Raw genomic sequence first — 23,875 nt, forward strand, 5'->3', positions numbered from 1 at the left:
CCTTCCCCAGGAAAGGGGGTGTAGGGCTTGGTGGGATATTTTGGGGGGAAGACGTCTCCAAGTGGGCTCTTTCCCTGTTCTTTGTTTAAATCGCTCGGTGGTGGCAGCGTACCAGGTTTTTAACCTAAGCTGGTTCCCAAGGCAAGAAAGAAATTTGTGCCTTGGAGAAGTTTTAACCTCTGCTGGTAAGAATTAGCTTAGGGGGTCTTTCATGCAGGTCCCCACATCTGTACCCTAGAGTTCAGAGTGGGGAAGGAACCTTGACACCTTTATTTTCCCTCTTCCCTCACATGGTCCCTTACTGAGGCTAGGCCATTAATTTAAAATAAAGTACATTAGGGACCACATTCTTGCAGATCCGTTCCACAGGGTCATTTTGTTCTGGCCTAATGGTTCATCCATGAAATTACAGACCTTGCTGCCCCTACAGTTCTGGTCTGTGTCACCCATACAAGGTGCTCATGCAAAGATGCACCTGTACGACTGATATGGATTCTCTCTTTTTTTTGGCTTATAGTTTCAAGAAACAATTAATTAGGTGTGCATTTGTGTGTAACATGGTTGTTGGTAAGGGTCGTAAAACACTCAAAATATCATTAAGAAGAAAGTACATAAATGATGGAAAAAAACATTTTTTTCACCTTAAGAAACCACTCTTGTGTATGTGTCTGTTGCCTGCTAGTTGGCACTAAGGGAGTTAAACACACATGGTAGCTCGTTCCCAGCAAATCCAAATAAGATTATGTAATGTACCTCCAGGGATTCAGAATATTGAAAAGTGAAACTTTCCATTTACTGCCTCAGATCTGCCTATAATATGGCCAATGAAAGTCAGTGCCAGGCAGTGGTATTTGAGGAAGACCGACATAAAACTAAGCTGTCTAGAAAAAATAAAACCACCTGTCAATGCAATAACCACTGGGATAGGAATCCTGCTCACCTTGATCTGAAAAGAACAGAAAGGATGACAGCTATGTGCAGTTCTTGTTTTCATTTTAAATATTAGGGATTTTGAATGATATTGACAATTTCTTCAATATACAGTATTATTTGTTAAGCACCCAGAATATACTAAGTAGTGTAGCAAGACAAATACTGAAGACTATCTGTGGCCTAATGAATCTAGAAGATGGATATAGGAAAGGAAGACATGCTGAAAGATCTATATGAGGGAGTTACCTTATGGGGTTTTTATGTTAGAATTGTATTACAAAAATAACCTCAGACCCCAATATTATAATTATCATTATAGGATAAAAAGGGTCTAATCAGTATATTGTAAACAGCTGTCTAAGGTTGCTCAAAATACCAAAGCCTACAGGATCCTCATGAATTTAGGGAGTGAGCAACCCAAGGTTGCTTTTAAATCCAATATGATGCGTTTTCCTAAATACTATCTGGTTCAGGAAATTAATTGTTACCGTAATTAGTTATAGCTAAACAGACATGAATCAGCCTGGCAATGGTTCAGAAGTGGGATATTGGCATAAATGTGGCTTTTCAAAGATTAAAACCAAAATAAAAAAAGAATTTGAAACTTTATAAAGAATATTTACCAACACCCTAAACACTTATTGGGGAGCATTCAGTCCTACATTTAAATAAAAAGAAATTTTAAAGAACTACAAGTTGGAAAATACTTGCTAAGCTGGGCAAACCCCAAGATACAGACACCCCAAAAAGCCTAAACCATTTCTCATAATGTATCTATAAGAGCTACATCCTTCAGTTAAGCAGAGATGTTACAGAGGGATTACTTTCAGGTTTAAGGATGAGATCATTGGTGAGACTGACAAAACCATCTAAAAATGCAAAGGAAATGTTCATTTTCCTACAGTATGAGCAATCAGATTAGGAGGAGGAATGAAAAATTTGGTGCCAATACTAACTGCCTTCGCTCTAAAGGAGGATGCACAGTGTCAGGGACTCTAACTCTTACCAAATGTCTTTATAATGTACGGAAATATGTTCTTTTTCTTCACAGGTCTCCTATATAATCTTTCCCACACAGCAAGAGACATTTTACAAATCAACTTAACCTTTAGGATACAGACAGATATTAAGTCTTCTGGACTGACCAGTGCCTAAAGAGCCTGAGGAGGGCTGTGCTCTGGGCTGGGGAGGAGGGAGGATCTGTTGTCAGATGAAGGAAAGAGTCTGTTTACTCTTCTAGGCACAGCACATCCTGACTGCATCTGCCTCCTTTGAGGCAGGTCCTGGTGCCTCCCCTGGACTGTCAGCTACATCTTTGCCTCATCTCCATGACCAGGGACAAGACATAAGGAACACTGACAAGAATGTCTCCACATCGAAGAAGCCAACTGATGGAAGGGAGCTGGCAGATGTGCAGCATCTACCTCTGTAAAGGTGCCCTGTTTCAGTCATTTGGGGACTTTAGGGAGCTATGAAGTGAAAAGGGGCCAAGAATGATCCCATTCATCAGCTGGGAGGGAAAGAAAAATAAAGAAGCCTGGTGAAACAGGTAAAAAAGATGAAAGAAGAAGGGGAGTGAGACAGAAGCTGAATTAACTTGCTGTCCATCCCTCAACTAGAAGCAAGGATGACTAGGATTGTGCTTAGGGTAAAAGAGAAAACCTTTAACTTTCTGTCTTTTATGCTGATCTCTAATATCCCTTCTCCATTGAGAAAAATAGGCCTGATTTCTCCCTCACACCTGTGGAACGCTGTGGTAATTCTATTGGCTTCCATCTGCATAAATAAAACCAATGCAAGAAGAGAATTAGGCCAATATTGGTAGGCAGATGTCCCTGGATCATAGTGATGAAAGCAGTCTAAGATCCTTAACAGAACACAAATGCTTAGCCCTTTTCTGAACATCCTTTCAAGCTCTTGGCCTCACTGGTATTTTGTGGCAATAAGGTCCACATTGAGAAAAAAGGTATTTCCTTTTACCATTATAAAATGTGTACCCTTCATCTTCACTGAAGGCCCCTTGTTCTAGTATTGTGAGAAAGTGTACATAGGAATGAAGGATTTATCTCCTCCACACAACTAACTTTGTTCTCCCATTCTGACCTCTCATTTGCCTCCACTGTAAGCTAAAAAGACCCAGTCTTTTCAATCTCTTTTCAAGTCTCCTCTAGCTCTCTAACCATTTTCATCACCTGTACCCCTTCTATTTCTGTTACATCTCTGAGATAAGTTGACTAGAAGTGAATGTAGTATTCTAAGAGCGTGTGCCATCAGTGTTTATATAATGAAAATAATATTTCAATATTTTTTATTCCATTTCACTTATGATCCACCTTAAAATTATTTGGTTTTGTTTCCTTGTTTGTTAAAACATCTCAACTACACATAGAGCAGGGGTCGGCAACCTTTCAGAAGTGGTGTGCTGAGTCTTCATTTATTCACTCTAATTTAAGGTTTCGCGTGCCAGTAATACATTTTAATGTTTTTTAGAAGGTCTCTCTCTATAAGTCTATATATTATATAACTAACTATTGCCATATGTAAAGTAAACAAGGTTTTCAAAATGTTTAAGAAGCTTCATTTAAAATTAAATTAAAATGTTGATCTTACGCCGCAGCCCCGCTCAGCCCGCTGCTGGTCTGGGGTTCCGTTCACCTAGGCCGGCAGCAGGCTGAGCGGGGCCTGCAACCAGGACCCTGGCTGGCAAGGGGCCAGCAGCTAGAACGCCAGACCGCTGGAACTGCTGCCGGTCTGGGGTTCTGTCCGCTGGCCCCGCTCAGCCAGGGTCCCGGCTGCCGGTCTGGGATCCCGGCCCTGCCCATATAGAGTGGGCAGGGGCGGCGAGTTATATGGGCTCATGGTGCCCAGGCTCCACCAATATTCAGGGCCCGGGGGCCTGGTTCTGCCAATGTTAGGGGCCGGGTCCCTCCCCCGGCCCCACCTGCCGCCCCCACGTGCCTCCCCTGCCCTGGAGCCTGCAGCTCATGCAGACTCTGGCTCTGCCGGCTTCCGGCATCAACTGCTGCCACAGGGTCCTAATGCCCCCCTTCAATAGGGCCAGGGCAGGCTGCCCTTCCGCCCTAGCCCTGAGCCTCTCCTATGCCCCAAAACCCACATCTCCAGCCCCAGACAAAGCCCTCATCCCCCACACCCCAAACCCCTCATCCTTAGCCCTGCACCCCCTCCTAACCCCAAACTCCATTCTAGAGCCTGCACCCCTCATGCCCTCCTGCACCCCTGCCCCAGCCCGGAGCCTGCGCCCAGCACCCAAACTCCCTCCCAGAGCCTTAGGCAGGTGGGGGCAGAGTTTGGGGGGAGGGCAGGTTCTGGGCACCACCAAAATTTCTACAAACCTGCCACCCCTGAGAGTGGGTACCTACCTTCTCCCTGGTTCTAGCCCATTCTATTCCTCTCTCTCTGCACTGAGATGAGGGTGGGAGTGCGCTGAGCACAGGACTGGGGATGAAGGATCAGGCTGGGGGTTGGAGTGTAGGGACTGGCCAGGAGCTAGAATGGGGGAGGGGGCTCAGGTTTGGGGCAGGAGGTTTGGGTGTGGAGTGCTTACCTGGGCAGCTCCCATTTGGTGTGAGGGGTGCAGGTGGCAATGGGAGGGGGGTGTACAGGAGCTCCCATTTGGTGCTCAGGGTTGGGGTGGGAATGTGGGGGGTGCAAGAGTCAGGGCATGGGGTGTGGGGAGCTGGGTATGTGTGGGGGTGCTGGAGTCAGGGCTGGGTGTGTGTGGGGGGGTGCAGGGGTCAGGGCAGAGGGCTTGGGGTGTGGGCTAGGGTCATGGGGGTGCACCCAGCCCCCTGCCCAGAGCAGCTCATGGCAGGGGGCTGGAGGGGATATGCCCTGATTCCACCCCCCTTCCCCAAGGCCTCGTCCCCACCTCTTCTCTGCCTCCTCCCCGGAGCAGTGAGCATGCTGCAGCTCTGCTTCTCCCCCTCCTCGCAAGGGCCATCAGCTGATCGGTGGCAGGGAGGGAGGGAGGGAGAGGAGGAGGGGCAGGAACCCAGCACGCTGGCGGAAGAGGCGGGGGAGGGGGGACCTTGCCTGCCCTGCAGCAGCAGGACCAAGCTTCTTCACCCTGCCCCTGAGGGGCGGGCAGGATTTTTAATGGCATGCTGCTGCCAGCTGGGATCCTGTCCAGCGGCCCCGCTCAGCCTGCTGCCGGCCTGGGTTTGGCAGCAGGCTGAGTGGGGCCGGCGGCTGGGACCCAGCAAGCAGCAGCGTGCCATTAAAAATCAGCTCACGTGCCATCCGTGGCACGCATGCCATAGGTTGCAGACCTGACATAGAGCAAAGTGCTGTCCAGAATGGCTGTCTGGGACTTTCCCCTCAGTGATTACAGAAATATGTGCAAATAGTTGAAATAATTCCATCCAATGTGCTTTATATTGCATTTGTTAACACAAACTTGCTGTTGGCAAATGCTGCCACTGTGCTGTTCGCTAAAGCTGGGTAGGAACGAGTATTCTTGACCCACAAATACCTGAGAGTTTGAATTTTTTTTTCCATCTTAAATTGGGACAAAGTCAAAATCTCAAAAATATCTGTGATCTGAAAAGCCATTTCTTCTTTCCACTTTGGGTAAATCAAAACATTTTGTTCTGATGATTTTGAAATGTTTCATTTCTATTTTGACCTTTTTTCTTTTTTTAACCTTTTTTCAGTCTAGCTTGAATTTTGAAACTAAAAAAGTCGTTTCAAACTGGAAAACTGGAGTTTTTCATTTTGAAAAAAGTTGAAACATTCTGATTCAACATTTTGAAAACATTTTTCCTTCAACATTTCTTCAAGCTGGGAAATTTGCCAAGCTTAACCCTGTTTTCCAAACAGTTTTGATTTTGACAAATTGCTCTTTTTTTATTTAAAAAAAAAATCAGTTGAAAAAATCCTGACTAGCTTTACTATTCACCACCTTTTTTCAGATCATTGGTGTCTATTAGGCACCACCAGTCCTAACGTGGCACCTTAGAGCATCCTCCCCACCCCCTTTATTTGTTGCCAAAATTGACCAAATTTTCTCCACTCTGTTTTCTACTTACCCAATTTCTAATCTACAACAATGCTTTACCTCTTGGGTACTTAGTTTCTTTAATAGCTTCTTTTGAGGCTGTCAAGGTTCCTCCCCCACTCTGAACTCTAGGGTACAGATGTGGGGACCTGCATGAAAAACCTCCTAAGCTTATCTTTACCAGCTTAGGTCAAAACTTCCCCAAGGTAACAAATATTACCCCCGTTATCCTTGGAATGGCCGCTACCACCACCAAACTAATACTGGTTACTGGGGAAGAGCTGTTTGGACGCGTCCTTCCCCCCAAAATACTTCCCAAAACCTTGCACCCCACTTCCTGGACAAGGTTTGGTAAAAAGCCTCACCAATTTGCCTAGGTGACTACAGACCCAGACCCTTGGATCTTAAGAACAATGAACAATCCTCCCAACACTTGCACTCCCCCTTTCCTGGGAAATGTTGGATAAAAAGCCTCACCAATTTGCATAGGTGACCACAGACCCAGACCCTTGGATCTTAAGAACAATGAACAATCCTCCCAACACTTGCACTCCCCGTTTCCTGGGAAATGTTGGATAAAAAGCCTCACCAATTTGCCTAGGTGACTACAGACCCAGACCCTTGGATCTTAGAACAATGAAAAAGCATTCAGTGTTTTACAAGAAGACTTTTAATAAAAAATAGAAGTAAATAGAAATAAAGAAATCCCCCCTGTAAAATCAGGATGGTAGATATCTTACAGGGTAATTAGATTCAAAAACATAGAGAACCCCTCTAGGCAAAACCTTAAGTTACAAAAAAGATACACAGACAGAAATAGTTATTCTATTCAGCACAATTCTTTTCTCAGCCATTTAAAGAAATCATAATCTAACACATACCTAGCTAGATTACTTACTAAAAGTTCTAAGACTCCATTCCTGTTCTGTCCCCGGCCAAGACGACTACAGACAGACACAAACCCTTTGTTTCTCTCCCTCCTCCCAGCTTTTGAAAGTATCTTGTCTCCTCATTGGTCATTTTGGTCAGGTGCCAGCGAGGTTACCTTTAGCTTCTTAACCCTTTACAGGTGAGAGGAGCTTTCCCCTGGCCAGGAGGGATTTCAAAGGGGTTTACCCTTCCCTTTATATTTATGACAGAGGCTAAAGCCACTCAAAATACATTCAAAGGCTTTTTGAAACTTCTGTAAGTTATATCAGCTGGTTTCTGCTTTATCAACTGTTTTGTTGACAAGCTCAAAGAACTCTAGTAGGTTACTGAGGCAAAATTTTATTTCATAGACACTGTGATAGGAACAAATCAACATAGTATGTTCGTTTAGATGTTTTATATTTCTATTTTTAATTATCATTTCAATCAATCAGTTTACCTGGTCCTGAAGTAAGGCTATTTGGTCCACATATCACATATTTAAGGCTAAGATTTTGGCACAGATATTTTTTGTAAAAGTCACAGACAGGTCACCAGAAAAGAAAAATTCATAGACATCCATTTTCCTGTCTGTGACTTTTACTAAAAATATCTGTGACAAAATAGGGAGCAACAGAGTCCCGACACCACCCACGGTGGTGAAGTCACAGAGGTCTCTGGAAGTCACGGATTCAGTGGCCTCTGCAACAAAATCGTAGACTTACACATGATCACTGCAGTGTCATTTTTAAAAGATAGGTACTGTTATGAGCTGGGTAAAACTTTGTTATGGTCAAGTTAAAACCTCTTGAAACTGATGTGTGAATGAGTTCTCCATTTAAAGTCAGTTGTAAGAGAGAGTTAAAACAAGGCCTAACAGAGTCTGCCCAGACACTAGTACCACGTGGGAGAAAGGTTCAACTGCATATTGTGCCTGGGATCTGAGAGACAGAGAGAGAGACACACACACACAGAAGGAGTAGCTGAAAATGTGTGGCTGACCTTGAAAGAAAACTGGGGAGAGGTTTTTTGGGATGGGGTGCAGTTTGAAAAAAGTTCTCGATGGTGTGAGCAAAAGTAAATGTAACCCTTCTGCCCGTCAGAGTTGGCAGCAACAAGGGCCGGGTTCAATATCTAGGGGTTCCATTCCAATAACACAATGCAAACCGGCTCGAGCCCCCACCCAGTGACCTGGGACCAATATATACCACCCCCGCTGGGCGCCTCCAAGAGGCAATACTTCCCCTCTCGCAAGCACATAGTCTGAGTGTAGCAAAAGTCTTTTAATAACAGAGAGAAACAATGTGGCATTATGTTGGGGAAACACCACCAACAGGATTCATAACACAACCCATGAGCAAGAACAACCCCACCCCAGGCAAATTGGGGCATGCCCTTTTCCCTTTGGTTCTTGAGTCCAGCAACCCCAAATCACCCAAAGTCCCAAAAGTCCAATGCCCCAAAAGTCTGTCCCTGGTCAGGGCAGCCCCAGAGTTCGAAAGTTTATCGGCGGAGCTTTACCTCCCAATCTGGGTGGAAATGGGACAGGGGTAAGAGGCACCTTACGTGATCTGAAGCTGACCGCCCCATAGCTCCATAGCGGCGCTCCGCTCCGCCAGCCGCCCCACGAACTCCTTCGCTCAGCTGCGCTCCGCTCCGCCAGCCGCCCCACGAACTCCTTCACTCAGCTCCACGGCCCACAAGCAGCTCCTGCCATCCACACACTGCTCCGCGTCGAACTGCTTCACCAGCCGTCCCGCAAATTGCTCCACAATATATCTTCAGGCTCCCCCACTACTTAACACAACACTCAGTGATTTCAGCTCTTAGGTGAATTCAGCTTATAGTAGGGGAGCCCCAGTGCTGGTGCACTGTCAGCCCAAAGTGAGCTCAGCAGCCTATAACTAGACTTCTAATGAAATCAAAATTAGCTCTGATATTCCACAGTGGAGAGAGGAGGAAGTGCAATCAGCATGTAAGGCCCTCACCAAGGGGCCCATGCCACCAAGTATTAATACTTGTCCCCAGCCTCTCTCCATTCACACAGTTTTGGAACCCATGACCCTTGCCTAGCGAGTGCTACTTAGTTGATAGTGAATCCCTCCATCATAACAAAAGGCCACGTACAGTTCCAAGCACAGTTCCCATAATCAGGGTAATAGCAATTTATTCTTCCTGCCCCAATAACAGAGACACTGGGGATCCCACAGCAGCCAAAGTGACCATTTGGGCAGCTATGGTCTCATTCTAGGCGTGGTGGGTGTGCCTATGCAAATGAGATCGGCCCCTGAAGTTCTTTTCCACAACTTGCCACACCTCACCACCAGATGTCAGGGTGGAGCTCATCCTGACACTGCTTACATCCTCCCCCCAGCCGAGACTTTGTCGTCCCGACAAATCACACTCCCTTTATACCAACTCATTGGTTTCCTCCAAAGGGCCTCAGGAAGCCCACTTTAGCTTCCACAAGCCTGTGTGCTAAATGTATTGGCTCCTCACTAGTCACCCCAGGTGCATCATAAGTTAACCGTTTCACTGGTCTTATCACCCTGTCTCGTCTATTGAGAATCTCTGTTGCCGAAGTAAGGGGAACATCCTCTTGAGTGACGGATGGAGAGGCTTCCCTGGAGGGTCCCTCGGCTACTGGCGTAGGCCCCTGCACTCCTAGTTCTAACGCTGGAGGGTCCAAGGTGCCCAGGACATCCTCTACCTGTCTGTCCCCATTGTCCAATAACCTGTGTTTGTCATCACAGGGGGGTCTCATCAGCAGCACCGGGGTATCAGAAAGGGGCCTAAATAGTTCCGCCAATGGGTTTAGGGCGGAAAAGGGAGAACTCTCGTTTGGTTCAGCTGATCGAGACTGAAATCTTGTCTCCATCCCAGGATACACCAGGGTTGTGTCTTCCTCCTCAGACTCACTCTCAGATGTGCAGAATAGGGGTAAGTTAGCTGCAGGGGGCCCACTGTCTGTGTTGGATGGCGGCTTTGGTCTAGCACCTCTGTTCTGCCCGGCGGCCCTGCCGTGGCCCATCTCACAAGGGGTGCTTACCAATTCCCCCACAGGGAGCAAAAGGTTTCTATGCACCGTCTTTATTTGCCCTGGACCGTCTTCAGGTTTGATCTTGTAGACCGGCAGATCTCCCAGCTTTTCCATCACCAGGTAAGGTATTGCCTTCCATCTGTCAGCTATCTTGTGTTTGCCAGCAATACCCAAATTTCGCAGCAGGACTCTGTCCCCCGGCTGGAGCTCCTGCGAACGCACTCTAGCATCATATCGATGTTTGTTGCGGTCTGCGTTCTTCCGAGCCGCAGCGGTAGCTAAGCGATAAGCATCCCGCAGCTTTTCTCTTAGTCGGGATACATATTGCTGATGAGTTTCATAGCTATCTCCATCCTCTGATACACCAAAGCACAAGTCTATGGGTAATCTTGGTTCTCGCCCAAACATCAAGAGATATGGGGTGACTCCCGTAGCATCGTTCTTTGTGGCATTGTAGGCATGCACCAGAAATGCGACATGCTGGCTCCAGGTTGCCTTCTGCTCTGGTCGCAAAGTTCCCAACATATCTAATAGGGTTCGATTGAACCTCTCTGGCTGAGGATCACCTTGGGGGTGATAAGGCGTTGTCCTAGACTTTTTAATTCCTGCTATCTTCAGCACCTCCTTCAGAAGGTGACTCTCAAAATCCCGCCCCTGATCAGAGTGTATCCGAGCCGGGAATCCATAGACTGAGAAATATTTGTCCCACAATACTCGAGCAACGGTGGTGGCCCTCTGATCACGTGTGGGATATGCTTGTGCATACCGTGTAAAATGGTCAGTCACTACTAGAATGTTTCCAACATTCCTCTTGTCTACCTCTACAGACAAGAAATCAATGCATACCAACTCCAAAGGTTTGTTGCTGATGATGTTCTTGAGATATGCAGCCCTCGTGGGCAGAGTTTTCCTTTGAACACATCGAGCGCAAGTCTCACATTTCCTGCGAACATCTTCAGCCATTCGGGGCCAATAGAACCTACTACGAATAAGTTCCAGGGTCCTCTCCATCCCTAAATGCCCAAAGTCATCATGCAGGGCCCTCATGGCCAGGGCTCTGTACTTTTTTGGCAGTACTAGTTGTGCTCGTTGTTTTTGTAAAGGGTCAGTGGTCATTCGGTGTAGCACTCCCTGAATCAGTTTTAGTTTGGTCCATTCTCTCAATAGTAGTTTACCCTCCGGGTTAGGTGGGACAACCGCAGTTGGGCTTCGCCCCTCCCTTTTGGCAAGTAGTGTATCACGAATGTCAATATCTTGCCGCTGGGCTTCTTGCCAGTCAGCCGCATTGAGCATGGGCAAAGGAGATTGGTCTAATGCAATATAGTTCACCGAAGCAGAAGGCATGCATTCAGGGGGCAGGCCCAAAGCTTCTGCAACACATCCCTGAAAGTCTTCACGGGCCTCTGGCTCTCGGCGACTCACACTGCAAATAGCTCTCACTCCATCTGTGGGTATCACAGCAACTTCTGGAGCCTGCGGACGCCTGGACAATGCATCTGCATCTACATTGCTTCTCCCTGATCGGTACTGAATGCTGAACTCATAGCTAGCCAAGGCGGCCACCCATCTCTGCCCTGTAGCATCCAGCTTAGCACTTGTTAACACATAAGTCAGTGGATTGTTATCTGTCCACACCTGGAACTGAGCACCATACAAGTAGTCTCGAAATTTCTCAGTGATGGCCCATTTCAAGGCCAAAAACTCCAGCTTGTGGGTGGGATAGCGAGTTTCACTATCAGACAATCCTCGGCTGGCAAAGGCTACAGGTTTACATTTGCCTTCCACTTCCTGGTACAGGACTGCTCCCAGACCCTCCAAACTGGCATCAGTATGCAGGATAAATGGTTTGCTTGGGTCAGCAAAAACTAGGACTGGAGCATGAGTTAGGCAAGTAATGATTTCTTGAAAAGCCCTTTCACATCTCTCATCCCACCGTGGCCCAAATGGTGCAAAGGGGCCATTGTGTCTCTGCACAGGAGGCTTTGGGGACCTCCCCTTATTCTTGGACTTAGATTTGTTCTTGCTGAACTGATGTCCCCTGGTAAGATCATTCAGAGGCTTTACAATCGTAGCATAGTTTTTCACAAATCTGCGGTAGTAGCCACTAAATCCAAGGAAGGTCTTGAGTTCTCTGTAGTTACTTGGACGTGGCCATGTAGTGAGTGCTTCTATTTTATCAGGATCAGTACTCACACCTTCTTGGGACACAATGTGACCCACATACTTCACTGAGGTTCTGCAGAACTGGCATTTGTCAATTGAAAGCTTCAGACCATAATCCTCCAACCTATCAAGCACTTTAAGAAGTCTTTCTTCATGCTCCTCTAAGGTTCTTCCAAACACAATCAGGTCATCCAAATAAACTAACACTTGCAGTAAATTCATGTCTCCCACAACTTTCTCCATGAGACGTTGAAAGGTGGCAGGTGCTCCAGAAATCCCTTGGGGCATGCGTTCAAACTCATAAAACCCTAATGGGCAGATGAAGGCTGTCTTCTCCTTATCTTCTTCTCCCAGAGGGATCTGGTAGTATCCACTTCGAAGATCCAACACAGAGAACCACTGGCTTCCCAGCAAACAGTCTAAGGCGTCTTGCACTCGAGGCATAGTGTACTGGTCGACCACAGTACGGCTGTTTAGGGTGCGGTAGTCAATACACATCCGGATTTTCCCATTCTTTTTGCGGACTACCACAATGGGTGAGGCGTATGGGCTGCGGGACTCTGTAATGATGCCATTCGCAGCCAGCTCCTGAAGATGATGTCGCACATCTTCCATCTCAGAGAGAGCAATCTTCCTAGATCTCTCCCTGAAAGGTCGAGAGTCATGTAGTCTGATATTGTGCTCTACTCCTTTTGCACATCCCACATCCCACTCATGCAGTGAGAACACCTTGGATCTTTCACAAAGTTTCTTCCTCAGGCGATCTTTCCAGTCCTCGGACACTGGTGAATCTCCAAAGTCAAACTTTGCTGGGTCTATTGCCGAAACTGGAGTTTCATACTGGGGTTTTACAATCGACTCAGGCTCAAAGAGGTCTGCTATCTTTTGTCCTTGCTTCACAAAAATATCACGACTCGTTTCATTAGCAATCAATATAGTCACCCTTTCCTGGGCTTCAGCAGGTAGGGTTATGACTCCACTGGGGACCAGCACTCCTTCAGGGAGCTCTCCTCCCATCGGCTGCTCTATCATTGCTAACGTCCCTTTACTGCCTTTCAGACAGGTACTCATGACAAGCACTTCTTGCTCCGTCCTTGCAGGCACTACTAAGGGGGTTGTGCCCGCGTACTTCAGTGCCCCAAGCGGTAGCTCAGATGTGTCCCTTTTAGCGCTCTCAATTTTCCTATAGGTTTCAGCACAAAGCGTATGGATCATCAGGGTATTCAGGTACTGGTCCCCAGCCCGCCTTCTGCAGTAATCCGCGAGTACCTTGAAGAGACTGGAGTTGGTCCCTATCAGCACAGACACATCAGAAGTCCCTTTAGGGTCAGGGCATATTAAGGCAGCTGTGTCTACCTCTTCTCTTACCCCAGCAACCTCCTCTGGGAATTCCAGGTGCACTATGACATACCCTTGATAGGGGTATTCATCCATGCTGAGGCCACATAGGCCAAGGCCAGTCAGTGGCTGTATAGGCAGGTGCCTAAGCATCTGTTGGTAGAATGACTGAAATATAATAGTCACTTGAGATCCAGTGTCAAGCACTGCTTTACACTCCACCCCTTCGATCCTCACCATGACCTCTGCTCGAGGCCCTATCAGTCCTGCAGGGATCCCAGCTGGACAGTCTTTTCTGGGGGAATCTTCAAATCCTGCAGACCTGGGGGGTCCCCGTCCCCAGACCCTCTGGCAGCTACCGGATCTCTCCCAACTGATCCTCAGCTTTCCATACACTAAGGAGGGGTTTTCTTCATTACGGCACTTGGCAGCACTGTGTCCATCCTGACCACATCGGTAGCAGAAGAATTGACCTTTCTCCCTTCGCCTGGGGGGGATGGTGGCTCTAAGTGCGGGCTTCTCAATCGCCACAGTTTGAGGCTTCTTATTCCTAGAAGTCTTAACTCGGTCAACGGTACTTTGCAGCTCAGCTATCCGTTCCGTCAGGACCTGCATTTGTTGGGCAAGTTCCTCTCTGGTGCTCACCATCAGTACACTGGCCATTTGCAGTGGTGTTGTGCTGGCTGGCTCCGATGTTTGGGCTTCCCAAAACTCACTGGCAGCCTGCCTTTCTTCCTCCTCTCGGACCTCTTTTATCAGCTGGGAGTAACTTGGGGGATGTTCCCGTCGTTCTCTTAGCCGGAGATGAAGTAGAATCGGGTTCTGATACTGAGTTCCTCTTACAATTTGAGCCAGTCTGGTCTGATCCATCTGCTCAGCAGTCACTGCTCCCCTCATGACAGCTCTCTGAAGCAGTCTCTCCAGTCTCTGTATGTAGGCTGAAGCCTTCTCGCCCTTTTGTTGTCGGGAATTAAGGAACTTACAGTAGCTGTCTTCAGGGCCCTCTACGCTCCCAAAGTTGTGTTCAAGGGCCTCTAGGCAGTCCTTCACACTGACCCCAGGGTCAATGAGCTTCAGGGTGCGAATCACATCTAATGCTGGGCCGCCAAGGCTCTCTATAAGGCATCTTCGCTTTTCTGCATCTGGTACGGCCCACTCTTGCAGCATTTCAGTGGTATGCTCTAACCAGGGTTCAAACTCCTCCTCCCCAGCAAATAATCTTAACTTACGACAAGAGTCTGACTCAGCATGGGGAAGCACAACCTTTTCCAATATTTGCCCCAGAGCTTTTGTCCAATCATCAGCCGAGGCTGCAGCCTCTGAGCTAGAAGCTGCTGAGCCAGGGCCCAACAAACCTGACATATTAGCCATTATACAAACAGTAATTTCCTCAAAATATAAGCACAAACAAAAAAAAATATAAATTGTTTCCCAATGTAGTGGATCACTCAACAGGTGCTTGCGAGGGGTACTGACCCAGGCGATCCCGGACGAGCCCCCAAAAATGTAACCCTTCTGCCCGTCAGAGTTGGCAGCAACAAGGGCCGGGTTCAATATCTAGGGGTTCCATTCCAATAACACAATGCAAACCGGCTCGAGCCCCCACCCAGTGACCTGGGACCAATATATACCACCCCCGCTGGGCGCCTCCAAGAGGCAATACTTCCCCTCTCGCAAGCACATAGTCTGAGTGTAGCAAAAGTCTTTTAATAACAGAGAGAAACAATGTGGCATTATGTTGGGGAAACACCACCAACAGGATTCATAACACAACCCATGAGCAAGAACAACCCCACCCCAGGCAAATTGGGGCATGCCCTTTTCCCTTTGGTTCTTGAGTCCAGCAACCCCAAATCACCCAAAGTCCCAAAAGTCCAATGCCCCAAAAGTCTGTCCCTGGTCAGGGCAGCCCCAGAGTTCGAAAGTTTATCGGCGGAGCTTTACCTCCCAATCTGGGTGGAAATGGGACAGGGGTAAGAGGCACCTTACGTGATCTGAAGCTGACCGCCCCATAGCTCCATAGCGGCGCTCCGCTCCGCCAGCCGCCCCACGAACTCCTTCGCTCAGCTGCGCTCCGCTCCGCCAGCCGCCCCACGAACTCCTTCACTCAGCTGCGCTCCGCTCCGCCAGCCACCCCATGAACTCCTTCACTCAGCTCCACGGCCCACAAGCAGCTCCTGCCATCCACACACTGCTCCGCGTCGAACTGCTTCACCAGCCGTCCCGCAAATTGCTCCACAATATATCTTCAGGCTCCCCCACTACTTAACACAACACTCAGTGATTTCAGCTCTTAGGTGAATTCAGCTTATAGCAGGGGAGCCCCAGTGCTGGTGCACTGTCAGCCCAAAGTGAGCTCAGCAGCCTATAACTAGACTTCTAATGAAATCAAAATTAGCTCTGATATTCCACAGTGGAGAGAGGAGGAAGTGCAATCAGCATGTAAGGCCCTCACCAAGGGGCCCATGCCACCAAGTATTAATACTTGTCCCCAGCCTCTCTCCATTCACACAGTTTTGGAACCCATGACCCTTGCCTAGCGAGTGCTACTTAGTTGATAGTGAATCCCTCCATCATAACAAAAGGCCACGTACAGTTCCAAGCACAGTTCCCATAATCAGGGTAATAGCAATTTATTCTTCCTGCCCCAATAACAGAGACACTGGGGATCCCACAGCAGCCAAAGTGACCATTTGGGCAGCTATGGTCTCATTCTAGGCGTGGTGGGTGTGCCTATGCAAATGAGATCGGCCCCTGAAGTTCTTTTCCACAACTTGCCACACCTCACCACCAGATGTCAGGGTGGAGCTCATCCTGACACTGCTTACATAACTGTTTCCTGCTATTTGATTCCCTCTGCATTCAGAGACACAGGACTTTGTACACACTTTGTACAAAGGATGAATATAAACAAATAACACAAGTATGTAGGGACAAAATTAGAAAGGCCAAGGCATAAAACAATATCAAACTAGCTAGAGACAAAGGGGTAACAAGAAAACATTCTACAAATACATTAGAAGCAAGAGGAAGACCAAGGACAGGGTAAGATCTTTACTCAATGATGGGGGGAAATAACAGAAAATGTGGAAATGGCAAAGTACTTAATGACTTCTTTGTTTCGGTTTTCACCAAAAAGGTTGGTGGTGATTGGACATCTAACATAGTGAATGCCAGTGAAAATGAGGAAGGCTCAGAGGCTAAAATAGGAAAAGAACAAGTTAAAAATTACATAGACAAAGTACATGTCTTCAAGTCACCAGGGCCTGATGAAATGCATCCTAGAATACCCAAGGAGCTGACTGAGGAGATATCTGAGCCATTAGCGATTATCTTTGAAAAGTCATGGAAGATAGGAGAGATTCCAGAAGACTGGAAAAGGGCACATATAATGCCAATCTATAAAAAGGGAAATAAGGACAACCCGGAGAATTACAGATTAGTAAACTTAACTTCTGTACCCGGAAAGATAATGGAGCAGATCATTAAGCAATCCATTTGCAAACATCTAGAAAATAATAAGGTAATGAGTAACAGTCAGCGTGGATTTGTCAAGAATAAATCATGTCAAAGCAACCTGATATCTTTCTTTGACAGGGAAACAAGCTTTGTAGATAGGGGTATATCTTGATTTTAGTAAAGCTTTTGATACTGTCTCTCATGACCTTCTCATAAACAAACTAGGGAAATGCAATCTAGATGGAGTTGCTATAAGGTGGATGCATAACTGGTTGGAAAACCATTCCCAGAGAGTAGTTATCAGTGATTCACAGTCATGCTGGAAGGGCATAGTCAGTGGGGTCCCATAGGGATCAGTTCTGGATCAGGTTCTGTTCAATATCTTCATCAATGATTTAGATAACGGCATAGAGAGTACACTTATAAAGTCTGTGGACGATACCAAGCTGGGATGGGTTGCAAGAGCTTTGGAGGATAGGATTAAAATTCAAAATGATCTGGACAAACTGGAAAAATGGTCTGAAGTAAATAGGATGAAATTCAATAAGGACAAATGCAAAGTACTCCATTTAGGAAGGAACAATCAGTTGCACACATACAAAATGGGAAATGACTGCCTAGGAAGGAGAACTGCAGAAAGGGATCTGGGGGTCATAGTGGACCACAAGTTAAATATGAGTCAACAGTGTAACACTATTTGAAAAAAGACACACAAACACCACATAATTCTGGGATGTATTAGCAGGAGTGTTGTAAGCAAGACATGAGGAATAATTCTTCCACTCTACTCCACACTGATTAGGCCTCAACTGGAGTATTGTGTGGAAAGATGTGGACAAATTGGAGAGAATCTGGAGAAGAGCAACAAAACTAATTACAGGTCTAGAAAAACATGACCTATCAGGGAAGATTGAAAAATTAGGGTTGTTTAGTGTGAAAAAGCGAAGACTGAGATGGAACATGATAACTGTTTTCAAGTACATAAAAGGTTGTTACAAGGCAGAGGGAGAAGAATTGTTCTTTTTCACCTCTGAGGATAGGACAAGAAGCAATGGGCTTAAATTTCAGCAAGGGAGGTTTAAGTTGGACTTTAGGAAAACTGTCGGTAATTAAGCACTGGAATAAATTGCCTATGAAGGTTGTGGAATCTCCATCACTGGAGATTTTTAAGAGCAGGTTAGACAAACACCTGCCAGGAATGGTCTAGATAACACTTCGTCCTTCCATGAGTGCAGGGGACTGGACTAGATGACCTCTTGAGGTCCCTTCCAGTCCTGTGATTCTATGAAAACTGCTAAGAAATAGCTGAGTATCACCAATTTCTACTCCCAACTGGAACACCCAACTTTGACTATCTGCTCAGGTCAAAAAGGGGCAACAGTACGATATTTACTGCGTTCCAGTCCTCCAGTGTAGTAACCAGTACTTACATATCAGCTGATCCCATCGTGGATTGTGATAGCCCATTTCGTCACCTCTCATCTATTTAATGGATATTAAGGTGCGAGTAAGAACGAGAGCATGACACCATGCAAGGTCAGTGACAGAAGGAAACTATCCCACATGCATCTTGCTTCACTGAATCTGTTATTTGGTAAGAGTGCAACCCCGAAACCTCCAAGGTGAGGGGTCTTTGTCTGGACTAATGGGGAAAAAAGGGTAGTGACTCCTTTAAGGGTACTCGCACTCCCTCAGGGGTCAGGAGACTGGGATGGCCAAGAAAAGAAAGAGAAGACATTACCTGCAAGAGAGAGTGGGCACAAGGGGACCCAGAGGTAAGGCTGGGATCAGGTGTGGAAAGCTGGGTGGCTGACAGCAACCCCCCGCCAGGTGGAAATGATTAAGGAAGGAATCATGACCTGCACTGTATGAATTATTGCTGGACAGTTCCCAGAAGAGTTACATAATAAAGTTACAGCCTAATTAAACCACCTCCCTTGAATCTTGTCTTTCTTTACAGGTGTCCAAGACAATTCCTCCTCCCAGACCATGTGTCTTCATTAGAAACTCCCTTGCCTTGTTTTTCTGCTGGTAATCAATCAGTCACAGTCCTAAATGATTAGAAGAGTGCCAGAACAAGATACACAAGAGATTTAAATTCCTTTGCTTTCTAATTGCCCTCCCCTTGCTAATGAGTAGCAACCTTGCACCTTCCTCACATCAGCAAAAAAAGAGGCAGTCACAGGTTCTTTCCCGATCTTGCTTCAATCCATTTCAAGACTCTACAGGATTTTCCTTCCATAAAACAAGTGTTATAATTTTTCCCAAACAAAATTAAAAAGATAAATCTCCAACTGAAGAACTGCTGAATTCAAATCACAGCCGCATGACACACCCCTACGTGTGTTCAATGCCATGGAAACTGGAAACTTTCTTAATTCATAGTCATCCTTAAAATATTCCACACAGAACATTAGCATACAGTCCTGCAATGAGCTATGCTATGTGAAGAGTTCCTTTGAAGTGTGAAGAGTTCCTTTGCACTGAATTGACATGCATCACACTGAATTTGTAAGGGGAGAGGAGGAGGAAAGGAGAATCCACTGTTTCCATAGGTTTGTTTTTTGGAGACATATGCCATTGTACCAGTATTCCAGAATATGTCATAAAAGAGGGTGTTTACAGTGGACTTCACTGGAGCCAGTATACAGTGGTTTTGTACTGACATCTTTGCAGTAAGGTTACTATGTATTTTTTATATTTAATATTCCTGTGCTTGTAAACAACGTATATAAATATGTATGGCATGCACACCTACCACTGATGTACTGTGCTTCTGATTTCAGCACTTTGAAATATTTTCCAGGTTGTTTTTGACACTCAGCTGGTGTGCGAGAGTTTGTGTTTGATAAGATTAAGAAAAAAAAAGCTTTAATGAATAGTAAGGATGAATATATTATCCTCATATGCCTTTAGAAAGTTTGCTACTTTCTAAAAGCTAATGAATTATTAATTTTGAATAATTATGCTCTTTCAAAGGATCCTGACAGTATAACAATCTGTGGACGTTTCTGGTTAGAAAAAAATGTGTGCTTATTCAAAGTCTTTTGGTATCTCTCCCCCTCTAGGACCTAAAATATCCAAGTATAAGAAGTGGGGAGTCAGGGTGTTCTAACGTGATATTACACTAAATACATTTGTCCCAGTGCAGGAACCTCTGAACCAACCAGCAACAACTGATGAAGAGTCAGGTCTTTGGGGCACATTCTAATAGATGGCATGGTACATTCAGGTTTTCAAACTAAATGATGAAGCAGAGAACTCTGAAAAGTCCATTTATCTTGAAGGTACATCATACAAACTCATGATGATGAGAGAAAATTGAAACTTCTTTGTACTACATGGTGTGACAAAGTTCCTCCTCTGCCTTGGCGAGTCCTGCGCTTATTGGCAGATTTGCTCACCTCAGAGGTTCACAGCAGCCCTCAGTTTGGCCACTTTCGTGGCTCAAATCTGCCATTCGCTCAGTTAGCCTCATCACTGGCCACCATGGGGGAAAGAAAGAAGAACAATCCCCGCAGTCTCTGCTGATCCACCTAGTAGATCGGGGAACAGGCCAGAGACCTTCCCCTCTGGTGGAACCCACAGTCCAGGTCAACTCCTCCGGTATCAAGTAGAGAGTTGAGGGAATGGAGGGATGTGGGGAACCCGGGCCTGCCCTCTACGCCAGGTTCCAGCCCAGGGCCCTGTGGATTGCAGCTGTCTACAGTTGACTCCTGTAAAAGCTGCGTGTCAGCTACAACTCCCTGGGCTACTTCCTTATGGACTCCTCCCAACACCTTCTTTATTCTCACCACAGGACCTTCCTTCTGATGTCTGATAATGCTTGTACTTCTCAGTCTTCCAGTAGTACGCCCTCTCACTCTCAGCTTCTTGCACCTCTTGCTCCCAGCTCCTCGCACGCACATCACAAACTGAAATGAGCTCCTTTTTAAACCCAGGTGCCCTGATTAGCCTGCCTACCTTAATTGATTCTGGCAGCTTCTTGACTGGCTGCAAGTGTTCTAATCAGCCTGTCTGCCTTAATTGTTTCCAGAAAGTTCCTGATTGTTCTGGAGCCTTCCCTGTTACCTTACCCAGGGGAAAGGGACCTACTTAACCTGGGGCTAATATATCTGCCTTCTATCACTCTCCTGTAGCCATCTGGCCTCACCCTGTCACATAAGTCAAAGAATTACCTGGCAAAGGGTCATAAAGTGTTTCTGTTTGCAAACAGTTCAGATTCCAGTTGTCCCTAGAGTAGAAATGATCCATGGAATATAATAAATACAAAGAAGAATGGACTTGGCCAAGACTACAAGTATTTTATTTTACATTAAATTTCCTATAAAAACTAATGAGTCAATTAACAACAGAGAGGAAATGAATTATAACAAGATGGACAAAAAAACCCAAAAACTAGAAAAGGAAGGCCAATCTCAGAAGTACTCTGAAATCAAAAGAGGAGGTTACTTACCTGTAACTGGAGCTTGTTACAGGTTCATGGTTCCTATTTGGATTTCAATCATGTGGGTGTGCATGTGTGCCATCCATGCGCCAGAGCTGGAAGGTTTTTGTAGCAGTATCCATTGTCCCACATGGGTGTAATGTGTCCCTTCATTCTCAGCCGAGGGCATAATAGGCCATGTGGTTTGGCGTCTCTCCAGGAGCCTTCTTACCACTGAGCAGTCAAGTCCACAACAGAGGGGATGGAGGGCGGATATTGGAATCCAAATACAGACCACCCATCTCAAAGAACCTCCAGTTACAGGAAAGGAACCTCTTCCTCCTCTTCTTTGAGTGAGTCCCTATATGGATTCCAAATGTGGGTGAGTAGTGAGCAGCGTGGAGATGGGTATAAGGATGTTCTCAGGAGCGTGGTCTGTAGTATAGCGCAGCTCACAGCTGCATCTGTAGCTGCCGCTTGGGTGATAGCATAATGCGACATGAAAATGTGTACGGAACTCTACGTCGCTGCACGACAAACGTCCTCTCAAGAGATGTTGGTGAGATGAGTCAATGTGGCTACTTGTGCTAGTGTAGAGTTTGCCATGATGACATCGGGGGCATTACATAGTTGAGTGTGTAGCATTCACAAATGCACCTGGACATCCATTTGGAAATGCACTGTGAGGAGAAGGGATTAGCCATTAAAATGGTCAGCAATCACTACAACGAGTCTTGGTGATGGGCTGAAGGCATGGGTTTGGTGAAGTTATAATGTCAGTGCACATCAGATGTTGAGGGATGGAGCCCCCTGTCCTTGTGGGAGGTGCGGGGTTTGGAGCGGAATTCCGGGAGGTGGATACACTGATTTAGGTGGAACTCCGACAGCACTTTAGGAAGGAATTAAGGGTGGAGAGGTAAGGAAACTTTATCTTTGTGATAGATGATGTAAGGGCAGGTCAGCCATCACTGACCCATCTAGCCAAGGTAAGAAGGTTAGTTTCATGGAAAGATGGGAAAAGGAGGAAGTTGTCAAAGGCTCAAAGGGTGGTTTCATGAGAGTGAAGAGAATGAGATTAAAGTCCCATGAGGGTGTGTGTTTGAGTATGGGCAGGAAGGTGTTCAGCAGACCTTTTAGGAAGTGCATGGTGTTAGGGTGTGAACACAAAAGCACTGCCCATCAGGGGGAGAAAGGCACTGAGGGTTGCTAGGTGGACCCATATGGAGCTGAGTGCTAGGCCCGACTGAGTTTGAGAAAGTAGTCAAGGATAATAGGTATGGCTATCATATGCAGTGGGCATTGGTGATGGTGAGCCTAGGAGATGAAGCGCTTTCATTTTGTCTAGTAGCAGGCCCTGGTGGATGCCCTCCTGCTCTAGGTAAGGAGACATCACACTGTGGTGGAGCACGCTCTGTCTATTCCCGAGTTCATCCAAAAACCAAGCTGTGAGGCGAAGAGGGCCAGAATTAAGATGTCAGAGTCGGCCCTGGTCTTGCATGAGGAGATCTGTTAGCATGCAGACGTGCAGTAGTGTGTGGGTGGAGAGGTTTAGGAGGTCTGAACCAAACTGATGTGATCCTCACAGCCCCATTTTGGCCACAGTCGCTTGATCCCGGCGGACCTTGGGCAGGACTTGTGGAAGAATGGGAAGGGGGGGAAGTCATAGTGAAGGGACCCTGTCCACGGAAAGAAAAGGGGGTCACCCTGTGAGTACTCCCCCACAGTTTGCGGTTTTCTCAGGTGGCAAAGAGGTCCCAGTGCAGGGTGCCTCACTGGCAGAAGAGGCACCGGAGTGTGGCATCCTTCAGCTCCCACTTGTGGTTCAGTGTGTCCGGCTAAGCATATCTGCCAGGGCATTTTGGGTGCCTGGGAGGTATGTGGCCTGGAGTTAGACTTGATATTTGATGCTCCAGTCCAAAGGTGGATGGATTCTGAAGAGTTAGGGAGACTTGGCACCACGCTGTTTCTTGATGTAAACTACTGCTGCAAAGTTGTAGGAGAGTAATTGGATGTCCTTGGCCTGTATGAGGGGAAGAAATACTAGGCAGGTGAGGTGGACCGCCCACAGCTCCAGGACGTTTATATGCATCCTGGCTTCCCAAGGCATCCAGACACACTGTGCAGTATGGCAGTCGAGGTCAGCTCCTCAAACCATGAGGAAGGCGTCTGTTGAGAGCATGGCTTGTGGTGTAGGAGGTTTGAAAGGAGTAACAACCAGGACCTGGGAAGGGTCAAGTCCACTACCCATGAAGGACATCAGCACTTGCCAGGCGATCAGGATTTTGCTGTCCAGGCAGTCGTGATGTGGAAGTTAGGCATCTTTCATGTCGAGAGCCACAAACCAGGCTTCTGGGGAGAGGGAAAGGATACAGTAGAACCTCAGACTTATGAATTGACCTGTCAACCACACACCTCATTTGGAACCAGAAGTACACTATCAGGCAGTAGCAGAGGGAGGTGGCCGGGGGGAGAAAATACAGTACAGTACACATAAATGTAAACTACTAAAAAAATAAAGTGGAAGTTTAAAAAAGACTGAATACGGTAAGGAAACTGTTTCTGTGCGGGTTTAATTTAAATTAAGATGGTT

At 46.6% G+C, this 23,875-nt stretch overlaps 1 protein-coding gene across 5 annotated transcripts in view; it reads right to left on the bottom strand.

Moving 5' to 3' along the window:
• The window catches only part of DCLK1 (doublecortin like kinase 1), a 333,830-nt gene that overhangs the window by 123,499 nt on the left and 186,456 nt on the right, over positions 1-23,875 (bottom strand). The window contains exon 1 of one of the 5 annotated variants that reach the window (XM_084631442.1): positions 4,823-4,901. The exons of the other annotated variants lie outside the window; for them this stretch is intronic. Coding sequence (XP_084487568.1) covers positions 4,823-4,856 — 34 coding nt within the window. The 5' untranslated portion in view covers positions 4,857-4,901. Of the gene's footprint in view, positions 1-4,822; positions 4,902-23,875 lie in introns of those variants that run through there. 5 annotated transcript variants of the gene reach the window in all.

This window comes from Lepidochelys olivacea, assembly GCF_965140295.1.
Source record: "Lepidochelys olivacea isolate rLepOli2 genome assembly, chromosome: 1".
NCBI lineage: Eukaryota > Metazoa > Chordata > Testudines > Cheloniidae > Lepidochelys > Lepidochelys olivacea.